The 22,097-nt window shown below is 48.0% G+C and overlaps 1 protein-coding gene across 1 annotated transcript in view; it reads right to left on the bottom strand.

Annotated features, from left to right (window-relative positions):
- Positions 1–22,097, bottom strand: part of klhl18 (kelch-like family member 18) — a 35,682-nt gene that overhangs the window by 5,623 nt on the left and 7,962 nt on the right. Inside the window, exons 5-9 of the mRNA XM_038808922.1 lie at positions 18,015–18,175; positions 13,592–13,728; positions 11,382–11,604; positions 9,671–9,775; positions 5,949–6,060 (exon numbers count right to left, since the gene is read on the bottom strand). Coding sequence (XP_038664850.1) covers positions 5,949–6,060; positions 9,671–9,775; positions 11,382–11,604; positions 13,592–13,728; positions 18,015–18,175 — 738 coding nt within the window. The remainder of the gene's footprint in view (positions 1–5,948; positions 6,061–9,670; positions 9,776–11,381; positions 11,605–13,591; positions 13,729–18,014; positions 18,176–22,097) is intronic.

Here is a 22,097-nt window from a genome sequence, read left to right as displayed (position 1 = left end):
CTCCAACATCGCCTTCTTTACCCGCGGAGACTTTCCCGCCCAGACAAAGCTCATGATCAGCCCGTTAACTCTTTTGAAGAAGGACTGTGGGATAAAGATCGGGAGGCACTGAAAAATAAACAAAAATCGAGGGAGGATTGTCATCTTTACAGTCTGCACCCTCCCTGCCAGCGACAGCGGGAGTGCATCCCATCTCCGAAACTCTCCCTTCATTTGCTCCACCACCCTGGCCAAATTAAACTTATGCAGCCTGCCCCAGTCTCGTGCCACCTGGATTCCCAAATACCGGAAATTTTCCTCAACCAGCCTAAACGGTAGCCCTCTCAATCTATTCTCCTGGCCCCTTGCCTGGACCACAAACATTTCACTCTTGACCGTATTTAATTTGTATCCTGAGAACTGGCCGAACTCCCTCAGCATTCCCAGTATAGTTCCCATCCCGGCCACTGGGTCCGACACGTACAGGAGCAGGTCGTCTGCATAAAGAGAAACCCTGTGTTCAACCCCGCCCCTCACCATCCCCTTCCAACCCTCTGCGGCTCTCAGCGCCATCGCCAGCGGCTCTATGGCCAGCGCAAACAGCAGCGGGGAGAGCGGACAGCCCTGCCTGGTCCCTCGGTACAACCTAAAGTACTCCGACACTTCTCTGTTAGTCCTGACGCTGGCCCTCGGGGCCTGATATAATAATTTGATCCAATCCACCAATCCCTCCCCGAACCCAAACCGTCCGAGCACCTCCCATAGATAGTCCCACTCTACCCGGTCAAAGGCCTTCTCGGCGTCCATTGCCACCACTACCTCCACATCTCTACCCGCCGGGGGCATCATTATCACGTTGAGCAATCCCCTCAGATTGGCCGCCAGCTGCCGACCTTTAACGAACCCAGTTTGATCCTCCCCAATCACCTCCGGTACACAGTCCTCCATTCTCCCCGCCAGTACCTTTGCCAGGAGCTTGGCGTCTACATTAATCAGGGAGATTGGCCTGTAGGACCCGCACACCTCCGGGTCTTTACCCCGCTTCAATATCAGAGATATGGTGGCTTGTGACATTGTCGGCGGCAGGGTCCCTCTGTCCCTTGCCTCATTGAAAACCCTCGCCAAGACCGGGCCCACCAGCTCAGAGAACTTCCTATAAAACTCTACTGGGTATCCATCCGGCCCCGGGGACTTCCCCGACTGCATGGCCTTTAGGCCCCCCAATACCTCCTCTACTCTAATCGGGGCGCCCAGCTCTTCCACTTGCCCCCCCCCAACTGTTGGGAATGTTAACCCGTCCAGAAACCTTTTCATCCCCTCCGGTTCTTCCGGCGGCTCCAAAGTATACAGCTTACGATAGAAGTCCCGGAATACCCTATTCAATTCTGCCGGATCCTCCACTTTGCGCCCCCCCTCGTCCCTCACTCTACCTATTTCCCTGGCCGCCTCCCTCCTCCTGAGTTGCTGCGCTAACAGCCTGCTAGCCTTTTCCCCATACTCGTACACCACTCCCCTCGCCTTCCTAAGCTGTTCCACGGCCCTGCTCGTGGATAGTGCCCCCAGTTCCGCCTGTAGCCTCCGCCTTTCCCTGAGTAAAACCTCCCCCGGGGACTCCGCGTGCTCTTCATCTATCCGGCCCATTTCCCTGACCAATCTATCCATCTCTGCCCGGTCTGCCTTGGCTTTGTGGGCCCCAATTGAAATCAGCTCCCCCCGAACTACTGCCTTTAGCGCCTCCCACACGGTCGCCGCTGAGACCTCCCCAGTGTCATTCACCTGCAGGTAATTTTTTATACATTTCCGAAGCCTCTCGCAGATCCCCTCCTCCGACAGCAGTCCCACATATAGCCTCCATTGCGGGCGTTGATAACTCGCTCCCCCGAACTGCAGGTCCACCCAATGCGGGGCATGGTCTGAAATGGTAATTGCTGAGTATTCTGTGTTCTTTACCTCCCCCATACAGTCCCTGCTTATTACAAAGAAATCTATCCTGGAATATACTTTATGGACGTGCGAGTAAAACGAGTAGCCCCTTCCTGTTGGCTGTCCCTCTCTCCAGGGGTCCACTGCCCCCATTTGCCCCATAAACCCTTTCAGCTCCCTTGCCATTGCTGAGAGTCTACCCGTTCTGGGACCCGACCGATCCAAAGTCGGGTCAAGGACCATGTTAAAGTCCCCTCCCATTATTAGCTTGCGAGAATCCAAGTCCGGGATCTTCCCCAGCACTCTTTTAATAAAGTCCACGTCATCCCAGTTCGGGGCATATATATTCACCAGCACCACCCTTCTCCCCTCCAGTCTGCCCCGTACCATCAGGTATCTGCCCCCCCTGTCTGCAGATATGCCCTCTGCCTCAAATTGCACGCGCTTGTTGATCATGATTGCCACCCCTCTGGACTTCGAGTCCAAGTCCGAGTGGAAGACCTGGCTAATCCAGCCCTTCCTTAGCCTGGTCTGGTCTGACACTTTCAGATGTGTCTCCTGCAACATAATTACGTCCGCCCTCAGGGCCCGCAAGTGCGCGAACACCCGCGCCCTCTTAACCGGCCCATTCAGTCCCTTGACGTTCCAGGTGATCAGCCTGGTCGGGGGGCACATCCCACCCCCCCACCCCGCCGGTCAGCCATAGCCTTTCTCGGGCCGGCCCCTGACCCGTGCGTCGCGCCATTCCTGGCCCGCCCTTTGGCTGCCTCCACCCTCGACCTCCTTTCCAGTGCCTATTTCAAGTCCCTCTCCCGTCAGCAGAACAACCCCCCCCTCCCCTAACCCCATCCCCCGATACCCCCACCCCCGCCATCTACTGGCTGTTACTTCCCCCCCCACCTGACTTCCTTGACTAGCCAATCTGCTAGCCCGGTGACTCAACACTCCGGCGCCTTCCTGTCCCATTCCCCTTGTTTCCCCGCCCTCCTCCCCACCCACTGGGGCAAGCCGGTTCCAGTGTCTTCCATGAGCTGCACAAAAAGCCCAAACAGGAAAAAATAAAAATAAAAAAAAAATAAAAAAAACCCATAAAAAGGGAAAAAAAACCACAGAAAAAAGAGAAAAAGCACATAAATGTCCATGAACAAAGGAAAGAGTCTCAAATGTTCCGCTTGGCCCCTTTGGCCCAGCAAACCGTTGAGCAGCGGTCCAGGCACATTCGGCGTTCCTTCCCACAAAAATCCTCGGGCCCTAACTCGCGTCCTTGGGGCCTCCTTTCGGGACCAGCCCCAGGTCCCTCACAAAATCCATCGCTTCTTCGGGCTCGGAGAAGTAGTGGTGTTGACCCTGGTGCGTGACCCATAGCCGGGCTGGGAACAGCAGACCAAACTTCACGTGCTTCTTGAACAGCACCTCCTTGACATTCTTAAAGGCTGCTCGCCGCCGAGCCACCTCCTGGCTTAGATCCTGATAAATGCGGAGAACACTGTTGTTCCACGTGCTGCTCCTGGCGCTCTTTGCCCACTGCAGCACCCGCTCCTTGTCCACGAACCTGTGGAACCTAATCACCATCGGGCGGGGGGGTCCGCCCGGCCGCCCCTGCCTTGCCTGCACTCTGTGTGCCCCCTCCAGCTCCAACGATCGTGGAAAGGCTTCGGCTCCCATCAGCTGCTTCAGCAGGTCTGCTACAAACGCTGCAGCATCAGCTCCCTCCGCCCCCTCCGGGAGGCCGACCATCCTCAGATTGTTCCTGCGGATTCTATTCTCCAGCTCCTCCACTCTGTCCAGCAGTCTTCTCTGCCGCTCTTTCAGGCCGTCCACTTCTACCGCTGCAACCGTTTGCGCATCCGCCTGCTCCTCCACCGCCTCTCCCAGCTCCTTAACTTTCACATCCTGGGCGTCCATCCTCTGGTTCAGCTGATCCACCGCTTTCTGGATTGGGTCCAAGCTGTCCCGCTTCAGCGCTTCAAAACTGGACTTCATTACCTGGAGCATGTTATCCAGCGCCAACTGGATTGCTGAGTCCGGGGTCCGTGTGTCCGCCATCTTAGGTCCCAGGTAATTTTCTTCAGGTCCTTGTCTCTGTCCCTTTTTCTCCTTCTTCTTCTGCCTTCTGGAATCCCGCTGTTCCATATGCCGCAGCCCGCTCCTCAGCGCCTTCGCTGCCGCTTTCCTTTGCCCAGCACCTTAAATTTTTACCCCCTCCTGGGCATCTGAAGTGGGTCCAAGCTGTCCCTCCTCAGCAACTCCAAACTTTTTTTTCCCTTTGTCCTGGAGGAAGGAAGGTCCGTGGGTCCGCCATCTTACCCTGCAGGTCAGCTTCCTCCTTGCCTCCGTCTCTCTCTCTTTCTTCCTCACCTGCTGGCCTCCCACACTTTCATTTTCTGCAGCCCGCTCTCCTCTTCTGTTCCCGGCAGCCTTTCTGCCGCCTCCGTGGTCCCGCTATCGCGGGGAAACAGCTGTTCAGTCCCGCCGGAGTGAGAGCCCACCGAATGTGCGGCTCACTCGGACATCGCCGCCACCGGAAGTCCTGCAGTGCATTTCTACACAGTACAAACTGCAGCTACAGTACCCTGTGGAAAAGGGAATGGATAAATGCATGTTGCTGCAGCTATCCAGGTTGGCAAGGGTGAAGTCCTAAAATAATTTTATCCCTGGCTACAAGAGTAAAATATACCAGTCTGCTCGAAACCTGATATTCTTTGTAACTGCTCCACTTGGCAAGAGTGAGCGCTATAAAAGAGGGGACAAAATGATTGAAAATGCTGTACTTGCGATCCAGCTGTTTGGTTTTTGTACTTATGAAATGTTATCATGTGGATTATGAGCTTCTTTCTTCATAGAGTCATAGAAAGGTTACAGCACAGAAAGAGACCATTCAGCTTGTCGGGTCTGTGCTGTTCAAAAAAATAGAAAACTAGCTGCCCATTCTAATCTTACCTTCCAGCACCAGGTCCATAGCCTTGCAGGTTCAAGCACTTCAGGTGCAGATCAGAAACCTTTTAAATGAGTTGAGGGTTTCTGCTTCCACCACCAAATAGCAAATTTCAGAATTTCACTCTGGGTGAAGAGGTTTTCCCTCATGTTCCCTCTAACTTCCTTCTACCAATCACCTTAAATATGTACCCCTTGGTGATTGGCGTCTCTGCTTGGGGAAACAGGCTTTCCTGTCTACTCCATCTGGGCCACTCATTCTAAACAACTCAATTAAGTCACTCTTCTACCGCCTCGGTTCCAAGGAAAGCAACCCTGGCCTATCCAATCTTTCCTCATAGCTGCAATTTTCAAGCCCTGGCAGCATTCTTGTAAATGTTCTCTGCACTCACTCTAGACAATTATGTCCTAACTGGTGACCAGATCCAGACACAAATTTCCAGTTGGGGCCTAACCAGCATTTTATACAGTTCCAGTGTTACATCCCTACTTTTGTATTCAACCTCACCCAGTAAAGAAAATCATTCCATATGCTTTTTTGGCTGCCTTATCTATCTGTGCTGCCACCTTCAGGTACCTGTGGGCATGCAGTCCAAAGTCTATTGTTTCCCCTACCCTGGAGAAGTATGTCTTCTGCTTTAACTTCCAGCATTTTTCTTTGGTGAGACATATCAACACTGTGCCCAGAGAATCTTGCTTTTGAATGCCTCCCACAGATTTGTCATTGATTTTCCTTCAAGTAGCTTTATTTGGAACTTGCACATTTGTTCTATTTTTGTCCTTTTCTACACTGATGCTAAATCTAACAGTATTATGGTCACGATCTCCAAAATAGTCACCCACCACCATTTCATCCACTTGCCCAGCTTCATTTCCCAAGACTAAGTCTAGAATTGGACCCCCTCTCATTGGCCTTGTTTCATGCTAGCGAAAAAGGGTTTCTTGAATGCAGTTCAATAATTTTATGCCCTTTTGTGCCTTTGACATTATTTGCATCCCAGTTGATAGGAGGGTTGTTGAAGCCCCCAACTATTATTGTCCTATTGTTTTTGTGTACATATTTGGAGTTCTGTCTCCCTCTCACTATGTGTGTGTGTGCGTATAATACTTACCGTATTAAATATCTGAAGTCCATCATGCCCTCCAGAAACATAGATCCTCCCTTCAAACACAGTGACGCCTGCAGCACTGCGACAGGCACTCATTGGAGTCACAGACACCCATCTATTGGGAATTGGAGCAGAGAAATAGGTTAGCAAAATTATTTCTCTGAACTGCCCCTTTTTTGCTGTTGATCTTAAATTGACCAGCACAAATAGTTTTATCCTCTTCACCTTATCAAAACCTTCAAAATTTTGAAAACCTACCTCTCTGATCAAGCTTTTAGTTAGTCCTCTTAATGCTTTGTATTGGCATCCATTTCTTAAGCAATTCTGGGGAATACTTTAGGATTTGTTTTACCCAAATGGGCGATATAAACAAACTCCTGTTGACATTATCTCAGTGAATCTCCACAGGTGACAACGGTGGCTCAGTTCATACCATTCTTGCCTCGGAGCCAGAAGCTGTGGGTTCAAACCCCACTCGAGAGATGGGTGAACAAAATCTATCCCAACAGGGTAGCTGAGGAAGTGCTACACTGTCGTTGGTGCTTTCTTTCAGATGAGATATTGAACGGAGACCTTTTCTTACCCCTCGGGTAGGTGTGAAAGGTCCCACAGCACTAAAGTGTCTTGGTCAGTATTTAACCCTCAACATACATCATTAAATAGACCTTCTGTTCATTAACTTTGTTACGATCCAAGTTGATGTTATAACATTTACAAACTTCCTTTCATCCGTGGAAGATGATTTTCAGCGCCAATCAGGTTTGCTTTCAATTGCTTGTTATCTGCAATAAGTGTCTAATTTTTCTCCACAGTAGTTTTCAAAGTTTGTTAAGATCATCATTAACTGCCTGTTGTAATACAGTTGCCACCTCCACAAGCCAAATCATTACCAAAGGTAGGGGCAGCATGGTGGCGCAGTGGTTAGCACTGCTGCCTCACAGCACTAAAGACCCAGGTTCGACCCCAGACCCGGGTCACTGCCAGTGTGGATTTTGCACATTCTCCCCATGTGTGCATGGGTCTCAGCCCACATCCCGAAGATGAGCAAGGTAGGTGGATTGGGCCACGCTAAAACACCCTTAATTGGAAAATTGGGCACTTCCTTCTTCCAGATCATTAATGTACATCATGAATAGCTGAACATTGAACCCTGCGGAACACCGCTAGTCACCAGCTGCCATCCTGTAAAGGACCCCTTTATCCCCATTCTCTCTGCCTTCTGCCAGTCAACAAATTGTCCATCCATGCTAGTGTCTTGCCCCTAACACCATGGGCACTTGTCTTATTTTGCACCTTGTCAAAGGCCTTCTGGAAATCCAAATAGATCACATTCACTGATTCTCCTTTGTCTAACTTCCTCGCTACATCCTCAAAGAATTGTAAAAGATTTGTCAGGCATGACCTCTCCTTAAAGAATCCATGCTGACTCAGCGCGGTGACACAGTGGTCAGCACTGTTGCGTCAGCGCCAGGGACCTGGGTTCAATTTCGGCCTCCGGTGCAGACTTTGCTCTTTCTCCCTGTGCCTGCGTGGGTTTCCTCTGGGTGGGCTGGTTTCCTCCCACAAAGGTGTGCAGGTTAGGTGGATTTGCTGTATTAAATTGCCCCCTGGCATCCAAAAGGTGAGGTGGGGTTACGGCATTGGGATGGAGGCCTGAACCTAGGTAGGGTGCTCTTCAGAGCGTTGGTGCAGACTAGATGGGCCAAATGGCCTCCTCTTGCACTGCAGGGATTCTATACCATGCACTTTTAAGTACTCCGCAATCTCATCCTTAATAATGGGACTCAAAATCTTACCAACAATTGAAGTCAGGCTAACCAGCCAAAATTTCCTGTTTGCTGCCTCCCTCCCTTCTTAAACATGGGTGTTACATTATCCATTTTCCAATACTCTGGGATCCACCCTGCCTCCAGTAATCCCCGAAAGATCACCACCAATGATTCCACAATCTCCTCAGCTATCTCCTTCAGACTCCTGGGGTGTAGTCCATCCGGTCCTGTTCATTTATCCACCTTCAGACTTTTTCAGTTTCCCCAGCACCTTCTCTTTTGTGATGGTCACTTCATTCCCCTCTGCCCCCTGACTCTCTTGAAATTCTGGTATGCCACTAGTGTCTGCCACTGTGAAGAGTAATGCAGAGATGCATGCAAACACCACCACCAGGTTCCCCTCCAGTCAGACACCATCCCGACTTGGAACTGTATCGCTGTTCCTTCATTGTCACTGGATCAAAATCCTGGAACTTCCTTTCTAACAGCACAGTGGATGTATCTACACCAGAAGGATGTCAGTGGTTCAAGGCAGCAGCTCAGACCCACCTCCTCAAAGGTAATTAGGGTTGGGCAACAAATGCTGGTCTAATCAGCAATGTCCACGTCCCATGGATGAATGAAAGAAAACAATCTTTTGATTTGGAAACAAACGTGCTACCTGCTGAGCCACATCTAATGGCACCAATAAAACAATATTCTTTCCTTCAACCAGCATCCCCTTCACGCTACATTCTTTAATACCATTCATATTAATTATAACAAAGCTGACATTATTGAGCCATTTAAAAAAAAAATCTACGTTGTCATGGGAGTGTCGCTTTAAGAAATGTTTTCACATGGCCTCAGTGATGTCATTGCGTGGGTGGAACTGGGCTGTGACTCTGAGTTTTTAATTTCGCTTTTTGGATTGTTTGAACTGCACAGGTTGAACGAAGTTTCTCTCTTTCTTCGTTTTAAAAGCTGTTTTCAGACTACTTGGTAACTTAAAAGAGATAATTGCTTTCTGGAAGGAATTCAAACCTCCTGTTTGAAAAGGGAAACAGTATCAATAACCAATCTTATACCAGTAAGAATGCAGTGTGCTGGGCCACACCTTTGAAAAGGGGTTTCTGGCTTTACTTGGATTTTGTTATTTAATTGGAACAGTTAAGGGGGAATTCATTAGGGTTATACATAGATTACTATGGCTGTGTTTGTCGTTGATAAAAATTCTTACTGTGCTTTTATACAAATGTTAACTAAATTCGTTGAATAAAGCTCACTTTTTGTTTAAAAACACCCAAGAAGTCTGTTGAATAACACCAGAGAGGCAGGCTCTTGGGCTCATCGTAACCAAAATCAATAAACAGTTAGAAGTCAGGTGAACTCCATGATATACTTTGGAGTTTTCTAAACTCTGGCCTAAAACAACATACTCAACATCCATAGTATCTACTTTTATCAGTAAATCGAAGAACACCATTAAATTTGTCAGGCACTACTTGCTTTTTAAAAATTCATACCATCTGTCGTCCATCAACTCGTTTCTTTCTAGGGGAGCTTTAATTTATCTCAATAAAAATGCAATGCGCCACACATGCTACAATTCAAACGTTACCAGCATACATTACCTGGTTTAATCTCTTTCTCTATTCTTAAAATACCTGTGTCACAATGGCAAGCGTGCATTCCTCTGGGATAAGGATGTTTGAAAATGATCAGAGCCTCTACGGTTTCCTCTCAGCATTCTGATGCAGCCTTTCCACTATGTGCTCCAGCAACATAGTCAACACTCCTTCCTTATCTATAGGTTAATTACTCCACACCTCGATTCAATTCCACCCCACTATTACATTCTTCCATGAGAAATGAGGCAACATATTTCCACCATTACTTCTTGAAAAAGATTTCCTTTCTCATCCTTGATTGACCCACAGTTATAAAATTATAAAAGGCACCATTAAGATTTCTTACTTGTCAGCTTCTGGACTGTAACATTCCACTGAATTGAGGGAGGAGATTCCATCGTATCCACCGCAAACATATATGTGTCCATCCATGACAGCCGTCCCCATTGCACTGAAACAAACAGAGGGGTAAGATGCCAACTGTTGACCTCACTCCTGAAACAGCCAGTATCCATTCATATGATAAAAAGAAACAGATCCTCCAACCGTATGTGCGAATTAGAATGACCCATCCACCCATGTACTCCACCCCAATTTGTCAGATGGAATTGGCACCTCCATTGTTCTCTCTGTGAGTTCAGCCCAAGAGTTGATCACTTTGTGAAGAATTTCTTGATGCCAGTTCTAAATTTCCTCTTCACCAGTTTGAACCTGCCCCCTGGTCCCTTCATAATTAAAGTAATCTTCCAGATTTACCTTTCTTTACCATTTATTAACTACTAGCTCTTTAAGATCACCCATCAGGCAACTTCTTTCCAAGCTTAATAATGCAAGTCTCTCCAATCCTTCCTCATAATTCATAAATTTGTGGGCAGCACGGCGGCGCAGTGGTTAGCATTGCTGCCTCACGGCGCCGAGGTCCCAGGTTTGATCCCGGCTTTGGGTCACTGTCCGTGTGGAGTTTGCACATTCTCCCCGTGTCTGTGTGGATTTCACCCCCCCAACCCAAAGATGTCCAGGGTAGGTGGATTGGCCACGCTAAATTGCACCTTAATTGGAAAAAATTAATTGGGTACTCTAAATTTATTTAAAAATGAATAAATAATTCAGAAAATTGACACTTTCACTTAACTTAGTGACTCTTTGTTACATGCAAGGCAACAAATTAAGGACTAGTTTAGAGAATTAAAGTAGAAGCTGGACTGGATGTTTATCCCTTGCAACCTGCTTCGTCATTCAGTAAGATCATGGCTTATCGTCTATCTTAACTCCACTCCACCTTCCTGCACTATCTCCATATCCCTTAATTTCCTTAGAAAGCAACAATTTACCAACCTCTATCTTGAATACGCTCAATTACTGGGCATGCATTGCACTCTGGGGTAGAGAATTCCAAAGATTCACAAGTCTTTGAGTAAAGAAATTTATCTTCACCCCAGTCCTAAATGGCTGAGCCTTTATTCCAAATATTTACCTCTGTATTTAATATATTCAAATACTCTGCTTCCACTACGCTCTGGGTTAGAGAGTTCCAAAGATTCACAACTGAGAGAAAATAATTCTCATCTCGGGCTGAAATAGGAGACCCTTTATTTTTAAACAGTGTCCCCTTGTTCTGGTCTCTTCCACAAGGGGAAACATCCGGCCTGTGTCCATCCTGTCAAGTCGTTTCAATAAGTTTGCCTCTCATTCTTGTAACCTCCAGTGGACACAGGCCCAGCCTACTATCCAATCTATACTCTTGAAATAACTCCTCCTAAAAATATAAATATATATATAATATATATATATATATATATATATATATATATATATATTATATATATATATATATATATATAAAAAATTTACTTTTTTGCTTCTCCAGTTTATCTCCATCTCCTGAAGGTGGATATCTTACTGCGATCCATGTATAACTGTGAAATTAATTTGCCCTATCCAAGGTGTACAGATAGACAGAGACACACTTTTCATTAGATAGCAGAAAATGGTGAAGGACTGAGAGGCGATGAATGCAGGTTTCCACAAAGCTGTTGACCATACCCAAACATTCCTACCTGCGCTTACTGTTCATGCTGGCCACTTTGGTCCACTTGTCCATCTCTGGGTTGTAAACTTCCACCGTGCTCAACCTTGAATGCCCATCAAATCCGCCTATTGCATACAAGAGTCCATTGACCATGGCAACACCCACGCGACTCCGGGTGGTCGTCATCTCCTGACACCGCTCCCATCGATTAGCAATGGGGTCAAATACCTCCGCCACGTTCAAAGAGTCGCCTGCAAAGTTAAACACAGCGGGGTAGTCAGCATTTATAATAAAAAATGTAAATGTACAGTTAGCTCCATCGGGTTCCTATGTTCTGGTAAACGATTGACACACATGTATGAATAGGGCCAGGAGTCAGAATATTAAATAATATATACATAGGGACAGGAAATTATTCGTTAGGCTTGCTCTCAGGTCAGCAACTTGCTTTTCCTGGATCAGGTGGCTGTAAGGGTGGAAGTGGTGTTGTGGACCCCACTGTTCTCAGTGATAACAATTTGGGATACACAGCACTGCCCTTTAGTGACAGTTCACTGCAATGCCAACCAACTTCTGGTCAGGACATTTTGTTTTGTATTTTTTAATTTTGCCAATTTACTCTTTGCCTTGCCCCTAGCTGACAGAGACAAATCCTTTGTAGGTTACTATACGAATTGAGCAGCGTTTCTTCCACAATCTTGATCATTCCTCATGAGTGAGCCTCATCGGTGAGCATCATACTCTGGAAGTGCACATCACAACCCAGCCGAATCTCTCCCTTCATATATTCAGGTGTCTGTTCTAACACAAAGGCAGACAGATACCCTCCCCCCCCACACACATACATACACCAGATACAGACTTACATCGAAAGCACCCCCCCACACCAGACCCCCGCAGCCCCATATATTTGTTAATGTATTTTATTCAAATGTACAAAAACAAATCAAGGACTATTCTCCACATCTCGGTTCACAGTTGCGCAAGTTTTACCCCTTTGACGCTCCCCCCGCGATGAACAATTCCTCAAACATGGTCATAAACAGCCTCCACCGTGTCTCAAAGACCTCCGCTGATCCCCTCAATTCAAACTTAATCTTCTCCAGCTGGAGAAAGTCGTACAAGTCTCCCAGCCAGGCCGCCACCCCCGGTGACATTGTCGACTGCCAATCCAGCAGAGTCCTTCCCAGGGCAATTAGAGAGGCAAAGGTCACAACGCTAGTGTTTCTCCCCTCCATCAGATCAGGTATTTCTGACACCCCAAAAATTGCCACTGTAAGGTCTGGCCCGGCCTCTACCCCAACTATCTTTGATAATATTCCAAACACCTCCTCCCAGTATCTCTCAAACTTCTCAGCCCCAGAACATGTGCGTAATTTACTGTACCTCGCACTTATCTGCCACCCCGTGGAAGAATACACTCACCTCGCCCAGGTCATATGTACCCTATGCATCACCTTAAACTGAATCAAACTCATCCTCGAGCACGAAGAGGTTGAATTCACCCTACGCATCTTCTCCCCCAATTTCTCTTTAATCCTCACCACCTGTACTCCCCCTGCTCCCCCAGCCACCCGTATATATCCCGAATCCTCCCTCCCCTTCCATATCCGGGAGCAGCAACCGCTCCAATAAGGTGTACTCCGGCAGCTTGGGAAACCCTCTCCATTCCTTCCGCGCATTGTCCCTAACTTGCATATACCCGAATTTGCTTCCCTTCGGAAATTCTACCCTCTCCTGCAGACTTGCAAATCTCTCCTCCAGGTATAGATCTGTCTCCCTCACCAGCCCCACCTCTCTCCACCTCCAATACATGCCAGCTGTCACCCCTCCTCCCTGTATAGATCCCTCATCCTCTCCAGCACCACCTCGCTCCACCACCAACACATGCCACCCGTTTCCCCCAGCTTAAACCCGTGGCTCCACTCTCTATATATCAGGTAAACTGCACAATTTGTGTGAAACTGAAGTGAACACAAGGACAATTGGACTGGCCAAGCTCCTTCAAGATGTTGAAAGTTGCACCTTGTACAACTCTTGCTGAATTTCAGAGAACGGGTTATTTGCAGCAAGAGGTTCATCTCCAATGAATGATTTCTGAAAAATGTCTTTTGTCTCCAATAACTCTGTTCTATTTTCAGATGAGAGCCCAACAATATATTAAAATGTCGTCATGAAATGTCCCTCAAAGGAGCCGGACTAGTCCAGACCTTTTGAACATTCCGAGTCAACACAGACCAGCAGAATTGAGGCCTCCCACTGCGTAGATCAGTCCAGCAATGGAAGTGCAACATCTTGGCCGTGTCTTGAAAGACGGCAGGTGAGGGCGACGCTCGGGCATCAGGTGGTAGTCCTTTGCCTCGTCAACAAGGTCCCTGAAAAACAAAATGACAGTCCTGAAATCCAATATGAACGCCCCTATTTCTAAAATTTTCTTCCCATCTCCAGAATCATCTCATCTGAGTGGCCGTTCAAGATCCTGAACTATATGTGCCAGCATGCTAATGGAGCATCCACGGGAAGGGCAGAATCACAGCCGCGACTAATCTGGGCCTCGCCAACATCCATGCACAGCACTTTCTAGCAGGTTATGACTAGATGGCTATCCAGAGCAAGCACTCCAAATGTTCCTCCCCTAACTCCTCTTCCAAGTAGGAGTGCGGAGGCCAACCAGGGGCTGGTTTAGCACACTGGGCTAAACAGCTAGCCTTGTAATGCAGAACAAGGCCAGCAGCGCAAGTTCAATTCCCGTACCAGCCTCCCCGAACAGGCACCGGAATGTGGCCACTAAGGGCTTTATCACAGTAACTTCATTGAAGCCTACTTGTGACAATAAGCGATTATATTAATTTTATGTACCAAGGTGGATTTATTAATTCAGCACTAATAAACAAAGGAAGATGGCCTCTATTTCATTTGCACTTTCCATGGCCACAGTGTCATATATTTCCCCCATTCACCATTTAAATTGAAAAATGGAAGAATAATAAACTTTCATTTGCACAGCACCTTCAGCTTCAGGATGTCCCAAATCCCTACAGCCAATAATTCATGCATCCACAATGTATGAAATGTGACAGCTAATTTGCGCGTATCACGTTATCCCCAAAAAATGAAATACTGACCAGGTCATCTGCTTTAGGGAGATTAGTCCAGCATGAATATTGGTAGAGACACCAGGTAGAACTGTTCAAATTTGTACGGGTAGATTGGAACTTGGTTTAATCTGAAGGACTCCAACTCAAACAGAGTAGCCCTCCGTCAATACTACATTGAGCTGGACTTCTGGTGAGGGGGATGTGCTGAGCCGATGCAGGGAAAGTGGCTTTCCTCTGGGAACTCAGAAAAATTGGCTTTTTTTGTTCGAAAATAGCTGGCCAAACCTGTTGCACACCCGCCCCCCCCCACAAGACAGCCGCAATTACCGAGAAATGCCCAGCAATAACTCCAGAACCCGAAAGGATGGCAGTGCCAGCCTGGAGATGGGGAACGTAACGATGGCGAACAAGAGGAGCGAGTCGGAGATGGCCACAGCTGAAAGAGCTGGGCCACCGGAATCCATGCTGGGCTATTCACTGATAAGCGAGTGGATGGACTTCCTGACTCAGGAGCTCCAGAAACACAGAGATGCCGTAAAGCTGGAAATGATGAGGACAGTGAAAGCGGTGGTCGCAGACACCCTTCTAGGTGGCATTGGAAAAAACAGAGCAACGACTGGAAGTACAGGAGGCAACAATCAGAGTAAGAGGCGACTGACCAGAGTGAACAAATAGTCTCCCTGGAAACAGAAGGGGCAAAGTTGGTAGTGATGCAAGGGGCACTGAATGGGAAGGTGGAGGACCAGGAGAATTGGTCAGGCCACCAGAACCTCCGTATCTTGGGGCCTGCCAGAGGGTAACCTGGTCGGGAGAGCTTTCCCAAAGTCCCGGAGACAGACAGCACACAGGTCCCTCCGACCAAAACCTAAAGCACGGGAGCAGCCAAGGGCCATATAGCAAATCTGCACTGATACCAGGATCAGGAAAATATCCTGAACCAAACAAGGCACACTCCGACCTGTCAGTGGGAAGGCCATTCGATTCAAGTCTACAGGGACATTGGGGCACACCTGGCCAAGAATCACGCTGAATGTAATATAGCCAAGGCGGCCCTGTACAAGATTGGGGTTCAGCTTGGTATGCTGTACCCGGCCAAACTGTGGGTAACCTTCCAGGGAAAGGAATTCTACTTCACCGCGCTAGCCAAAGCGGACGAGTTGGTGCACGGACACAGGCTGGGAAGGTAGTAGCAACAGCACCAATAGTAAGGATGAACTTATTTTAAAGAAAAAGACATTTGCCTCACTTGCAACCTAGCTTTGAGTCCCAGAAAGGAGGCGGTGAGAGAGGAGATTTGCAGAAACAAGTGAGGGCGGAGAGTGGGGAAGGTCCACAGTGGCACAGAGTGGGGGGAATGGGTAGAATGCTGGCTATGACAGGTCACACATGGTGGCAGCGGAAATAGTGGCACCAGGTGCAGCCATCTTGCATGGCCTTTGAACAAAGAGAAATCTAGGAGCTCAGGGCAGCTGCCACATGGAATATACGGTGAAGGAGGTCACCCTGGATGGCCCCTGAACAAAGGGAAATTCTGGAGAGCAGGGGCAGATCCACGAGACAAGTATTGTTGGTCCTGCAGGAAAGTTTTGGGGGGGGGGGGGGGGGGGGGGGGGGGGGGGGGGAGGAGAGAAGAAGAGAGAGAGAGAAAGAGAGAGACGACGCTCCCCATCAGGATGGTCACCTGGAACTTCAGGGACTCAATGGCCCAATGAAAAGATCCCAAGTCTTTGGCCATCTGAGAAGTCCAAGGGCCGATGTTATCTTCCTCCAGGAGACACACCCGAGGAAGAAAGACCAAGTGGGGGTAAGGAAGAGCTGGGTGGGTCAGACATACCCAATTGTGTTATGGGACGAGGGCTAGCGGGTAGCCATACTACTGAACAGGAGGACAACTTCACTGCTAGTTACGGACACAGCGGGACAATATGTCATGGAAGGGGAACCAGTGGTCATGGTAAATGTGTACGCTCCCAAACTGGGACGACATCAATTTAATAAAGAAAACCATGGACACACACCAACTCACCATTGGCAGGGGGGACCCTTGGAGGTTCACGCAGCCAGGGGAACTCTTGGAGGTTCGTGCAGCCGGGGTGGTGGTGAAAGAGCTCTCCTTCTCCCAGATCCACAGGGTCTACTTGAGGATTGACTACTTTATAATGGGGACATTGTTGCTTCCAGGGGTAGTGGGAGCAGAATACTCCACAATTGTAATCTCTGACCACGCTCCATATTATGTGGATGTGAGAGATCTAGGGGAGGGGAACTGTGTGGACATGTACGGCGACTGCTGGAGAAGGCATGCTCCCTGCTGGACGAGACAATGGGAGGAGGAACTAGGCATAGAGATAGGAAGACGACTCTGGAGCGAAGCACTGCATAGGACGAACTTCACTTCCATGTGCACAAGATTGAGCTTAACACAGATAAAGGTAGTGCACAGAGCCCACCTAACCAGAACATGAACGAGTGTGCTCTTCCTGGAGGTGAAGGACAAATGCGAATGGTGCCAGGGAGGCTGGTCAACCACACCCACATGGTCTGAGCTTGCCCCAGACTTGTCGGGTACTGGTCGATCTTCTTGGGAGGCAATGCCCAGGGTTGGAGAGTGGAGTCATTCCCAAAAGTGGTGGTCTTCAGGGTATCAGATAAGCCAAAGCTCATCATGGGGAGGGAGGCCTTTGCCTCCCTGATCGCCCACTGGAGACTCCTGCGCAGGGGGCGATCGGCAGCTTTACCCAAAGCTGCAGACTGGCTGTCTGACCTGGCGAAATTTCTCAGGAAATAATCTGCAGCAAATAAAATTCACCATCTGTGGGTCAGAAGAGGGCTTCCACAGGACGTTCACTGACTTGTTTCAAGACCTGTTCATAGCCACCAACTCAGGGATGGGGTAAGGCCACAGTTGTGAAGAATCTCGTGAATATATATATGTTAGTTTTTGCGTGGCTTTGTATTTAATAAATTGTTGGATATGAAATATGAAAACTCAATAAAAACATTTTTAAAAGATCTACATTTAGACGTCAGCCAAGATTGTGTTTAAATCTCTGCCTTTTTTCCCTCAAGCAGCATGCGCTTTAATGGAGGATGGCTGTAGTAGAGCCACTGAAAGTGAAGATGTAGGTGAGGACTCCCGAGTGGCATGGCCAGCAGGGTGGTTGCACCCTTGCGTCTCCACCTGCCTACCTTCACCACATTCTTTGGCCATGAAAGCTTGCCTTTGCCAGACATTTTATTCTTCCCTCCTCAGGTGAGTTAGGGTGTGAGAACAGGAACCAGTGAAATTAGTCTTGATCAAGAACAGGCACAACCCAAAAAAGATGTGCAGGGTAGGTGGATTGGCCATGTTAAATTGCCCCTTAATTGGAAAAAATGAATTGGGTACTCTAAATTTATATTTAAAAAAAAATAAAGAACATGCAAGGGTTTAGGAGAAAATTACTACGGAAAGTGCAGAGGTCACTATCTGACTTATGATTGTGAGATGGAGGCAAAAGGAGAGTTGTCTGTTAGACAAGCGGGTGGGGTAGTGGGATACTATATAGTCCTACCCATCTTACCTGCACTTGTGACAGCAGCGAACTAGATCATCCTGCTGGACCCGGTCTGTTAGGAATTGTGGTCGACAGAGAGGCAGGCGCACTTTGGTTAGCAACTGAGGCAAGTATTCCTCCCGATTGTCCCGATCGAATCGTATCCAAGCAAGGGCAGCCTCAAATACCTGGGGATGGGGAGGATTAACACATTATGAAAATAGAACTGGATGGTACTATTCTAGCCCAGCCTGCTGCACCATAGATATTTCCCCTGTTCACCATCACGTCAGTAAAACAGTAACACGTGCTCTCCGACCTATATGAATAGATTTCATAGAATTTACAGTGCCGAAGGAGGCCATACAGCCCATCGAGTCTGCACCGGCTCTTGGAAAGAGCACCCTACCCAAGCCCACACCTGCACCCTATCCCCATAACCCAGTAAACCCACTCAACACTAAGGACAATTTTGGACACAAAGGACAATTTAGCATAGCCAATCCACCTAACCTGCACATCTTTGGACTGTGGGAAGAAACCGGAGCACCCGGAGAAAACCCACGTATACACGGGAAGAACGTGCAGACTGCCGCACAGACAGTGACCCAAGCCGGGAATCGAACCTGGTACCCTGGAGCTGTGAAGAAATTGTGCTAACCACTATGCTACCGTGCTGAATATAGAACAGTACAGCACAGTACAGGCCCTTCAGCTCACGGTGTTGTGCCGACCATTTATCCTAATCCAAGATCAACCTGACCTACACCCCTTCAATTTACTGCTGTCCATGTGGCTAAGAGTCGCTTAAATGTCCCTAATGACTCTGACTCCATCACCTTCGCTGACAGTGCATTCCACACTCCCACCACTCTGTGTGAAGAAGCTACCTCTGACATCTCCCCTATACCTTCCTCCAATCACCTTAAAATTATGTCCCCTCGTGATAGCCATTTCCACCCTGGGGAAAAGTCTCTGGCTATCCACTCTATCCATGCCTCTCATCACCTTGTACACCTCTATCAAGTCACCTCTCTGCCTTCTTCGCTCCAGTGAGAAAAGCCCTAGCTCCCTCAACCTTTCTTCATAAGACATGCCCTCCAGTCCAGGCAGCATCCTGGTAAATCTCCTCTGAATGAGGCGACCAGAACTGGACACAATATTCCAAGTGTGGTCTAACTAGAGTTTTATAAAGCTGCAGCAAAACCTTGCGGCTCTTAAGCTCAATCCCCCTGTTAATGAAAGCCAACACACCATACGCCTTCTTAACAACCCTATCAACCTGAGTGGCAACTTTGAAGATCCCTCTGCTCCTCCACACTTCCAAGAAACCTGCCATAAACCGTGTATTCAGCATTCAAATTCGACCTTCTAAAATGAATCACTTCACATTTATCAAGGTTGAACTCCATCTGCCACTTCTCAGCCCAGCTCTGCATTCTGTCAATGTCCTGTTGTAACTTGCAACAACCCTCAACACTATCTACAACACCACCAACCTTTGTGTCATCGGCAAACTTACTAACCCACCCTTCCAGTTACTCATCCAAGTCATTTATAAAAACCACAAAGAGCAGAGGTACCAGAACAGATCCTTGCGGGACGCCACTGGTCACTGACCTCCAGACGGAATACTTTCTATCTACTACCACTTGCTGTCTTCTTTCGGCCAGCGAATTCTGTATCCAGACAGCCAGATTTCCCTGTATCCCATGCCCCCAACTTTCTGAATGAGCCTACCATGGGGAACCTTATCAAATGGCTTACTGAAATCCATATACACCACATCCACTGCCCGACCTTCATCAATGTGTCTCGTCACATCCTCAAAGAATTCAATGAGGCTTGTGAGGCATGACCTGCCCCTCACAAAGCCACGCTGACTATCTTTAATCAAACTATGTTTTTCTAAATAATCATAAATCCTATCTCTCAGAATCCTTTCCAATATTTTGCTCACACAGGCATAAGACTGATGGGTCTGTAATTCCCAGGGAATTCCCTATTCCCTTTCTTGAATAGGGGAACAACATTCGCCTCCCTCCAATCATCCAGTACTACTCCAGTGGAGAGTGAGGACGCAAAGATCATCGCCAATGGCGCAGCAATCTCCTCCCTCGCTTCCCGTAATAACCTTGAGTCTATCCCGTCAGGCCCAGGGGACTTATCTATCCTGATACTTTTCAAAATTTCCAGCACATCTTCCTTCTTAATATCAACCTGTTTGAGTCTATTAACCTGGTTCACACTGTTCTCATGGGCAATAAGGTCCCTCTCTCTAGTGAATACTGAAGCAAAGTATTCATTTAGGGCCTCATCCATCTCTTCAGATTCTAGGCACAAGTTCCCCCCCACTATCTCTGATCGCCCTACTCTCACTCTGATCATCCTCTTATTTCTCACACAAGTGTAGAACGCCTTGTGGTTTTCCCTAATCCTTTCCACCAGGGCTTTTTCATGCCCCCTTCTAGCTCTGCTCAGTCCATTTTTGAATTCCTTCCTGGCTACCTTGTAACCCTCTAGAGCCGAGTCAGATCCTTGCTTCCTCAACCTTCCTCTTGACTAGAAGCTCCACTTCTCTCGTCATCCATTGCTCCTTCACCTTACCATTCCTTCCTCATTTCAGTGGGACAAAATTATTCAGCACTCGCAGAAAGTGCTGCTTAAACAATCCCCACATTACTGTTGTGCATTTCCCCCAGAACAATTGTTCCCACTTGATGCTCCTCAGCTCCTGTCTAATAGCAGTATAATTTCCCGTCTCCCAATTAAATACCTTCTCATACTGTGTGTTCCTATCCCTCTCCATGACTATGGTAAAGGTCAAGGAGTTGTGGTCACCATCACCGAAATGCTCACCCACAGACATCTGACACCTGGCCTGGTTCATTGCCAAGCACCAAGTCCAATATTGCCTCCCCCTAGTCGGCCAATCTACATATTGAGTCAGGAATCCTTCCTGTACACACGTGACAAAACTGCTCCATCCAAACCATTTGCACTAAGGAGGTTCCAGTCAATATTATGGAAGTAGAAGTCACCCATGACAACAACTCTGTTACTTCTGCACTTCTCCAAGATCTGCCGCCCAATCTGTTCCTTTATCTCTTTGCTGCTATTGGGGGGGGGGGTCTACAGAAAACTCTCAATAAAGTGACTGCTCCTTTCTTCTTTCTGACTTCCACCCAAACTAACTCCGTAGACAAACCCTCGTCAACTACCTCCTTTTCTGCAGCTGTGGTGCACTCCCTAATTAGCAGTGCCACTCCCCTATCTCTTTTACCTCCCACCTTATTCTTCTGAAAACATCTAAACCCCGGAACATCTAACAACCATTCCTGCCCATGTGAAATGCATGTCTCCGTAATGGACACAACATCGTAGTTCCAAGCACTGATCCATGCTCTAAGTTCATCTCCCTTATTCCTGACACTCCTTGCATTGAAACAGACACACTTTAACCCATTCCACTGAGTGCAACTTTGCCCTATCAACTGTCTAACCTTCCTCACAGGCTTGCTGCACACTATTTCAGCCTGTTCAACCTATCCTCTGATCCATAGCTTTGGTTTCCATCCCCCTGTCAAACTAGTTTAAACCCTCCCGAAGAGCTGTAGCAAACCTCCCACCCAGGATATTGGTGCCCCTCCAGTTTAGGTGCAATCCGTCCTTCATGTACAGGTCCCACCTTCCCCAGAAGATATCCCAATGATCCACAAATCTGAAGCCTTCCCTCCTGCACCAGACTTGATCGGAAACCTCCCTGGCCCTGGCTCCCGGGAGGCAACATACCTTTCCGGAGTCTCGCTCGTAACCACAGAATCTCCTATCTATTCCCCCAACCATTGAGTCTCCTATTACTTTACTATTCTCCCACCTTCCCTTTTGAACCATAGAGCCAGACTCAGTGCCAGAGACCTGGCCGCTAGGGCCTTCCCCCAGTAGGTCATCCACCCCAAACAGCGTCCAAAACGGTATTCTTGTTTTGAATGGGAGCAGCCACAAGGGATCCCTGCACTGTCTGCCCATTCGTTTTCCTTCCCCTGACTGTAACCCAGCTACTCTTGTCCCGTACCTTGGGTATTAATATCTCAGTGTGAACCTGTAAGT

The sequence above is a fragment of the Scyliorhinus canicula genome, chromosome 10 (genome assembly GCF_902713615.1).
Source record: "Scyliorhinus canicula chromosome 10, sScyCan1.1, whole genome shotgun sequence".
In the NCBI taxonomy this organism is placed as follows: Eukaryota; Metazoa; Chordata; class Chondrichthyes; order Carcharhiniformes; family Scyliorhinidae; genus Scyliorhinus; species Scyliorhinus canicula.
Note: the sequence above shows the minus strand (reverse complement) of the source record. Positions and strands in the feature narration are given on the sequence as shown.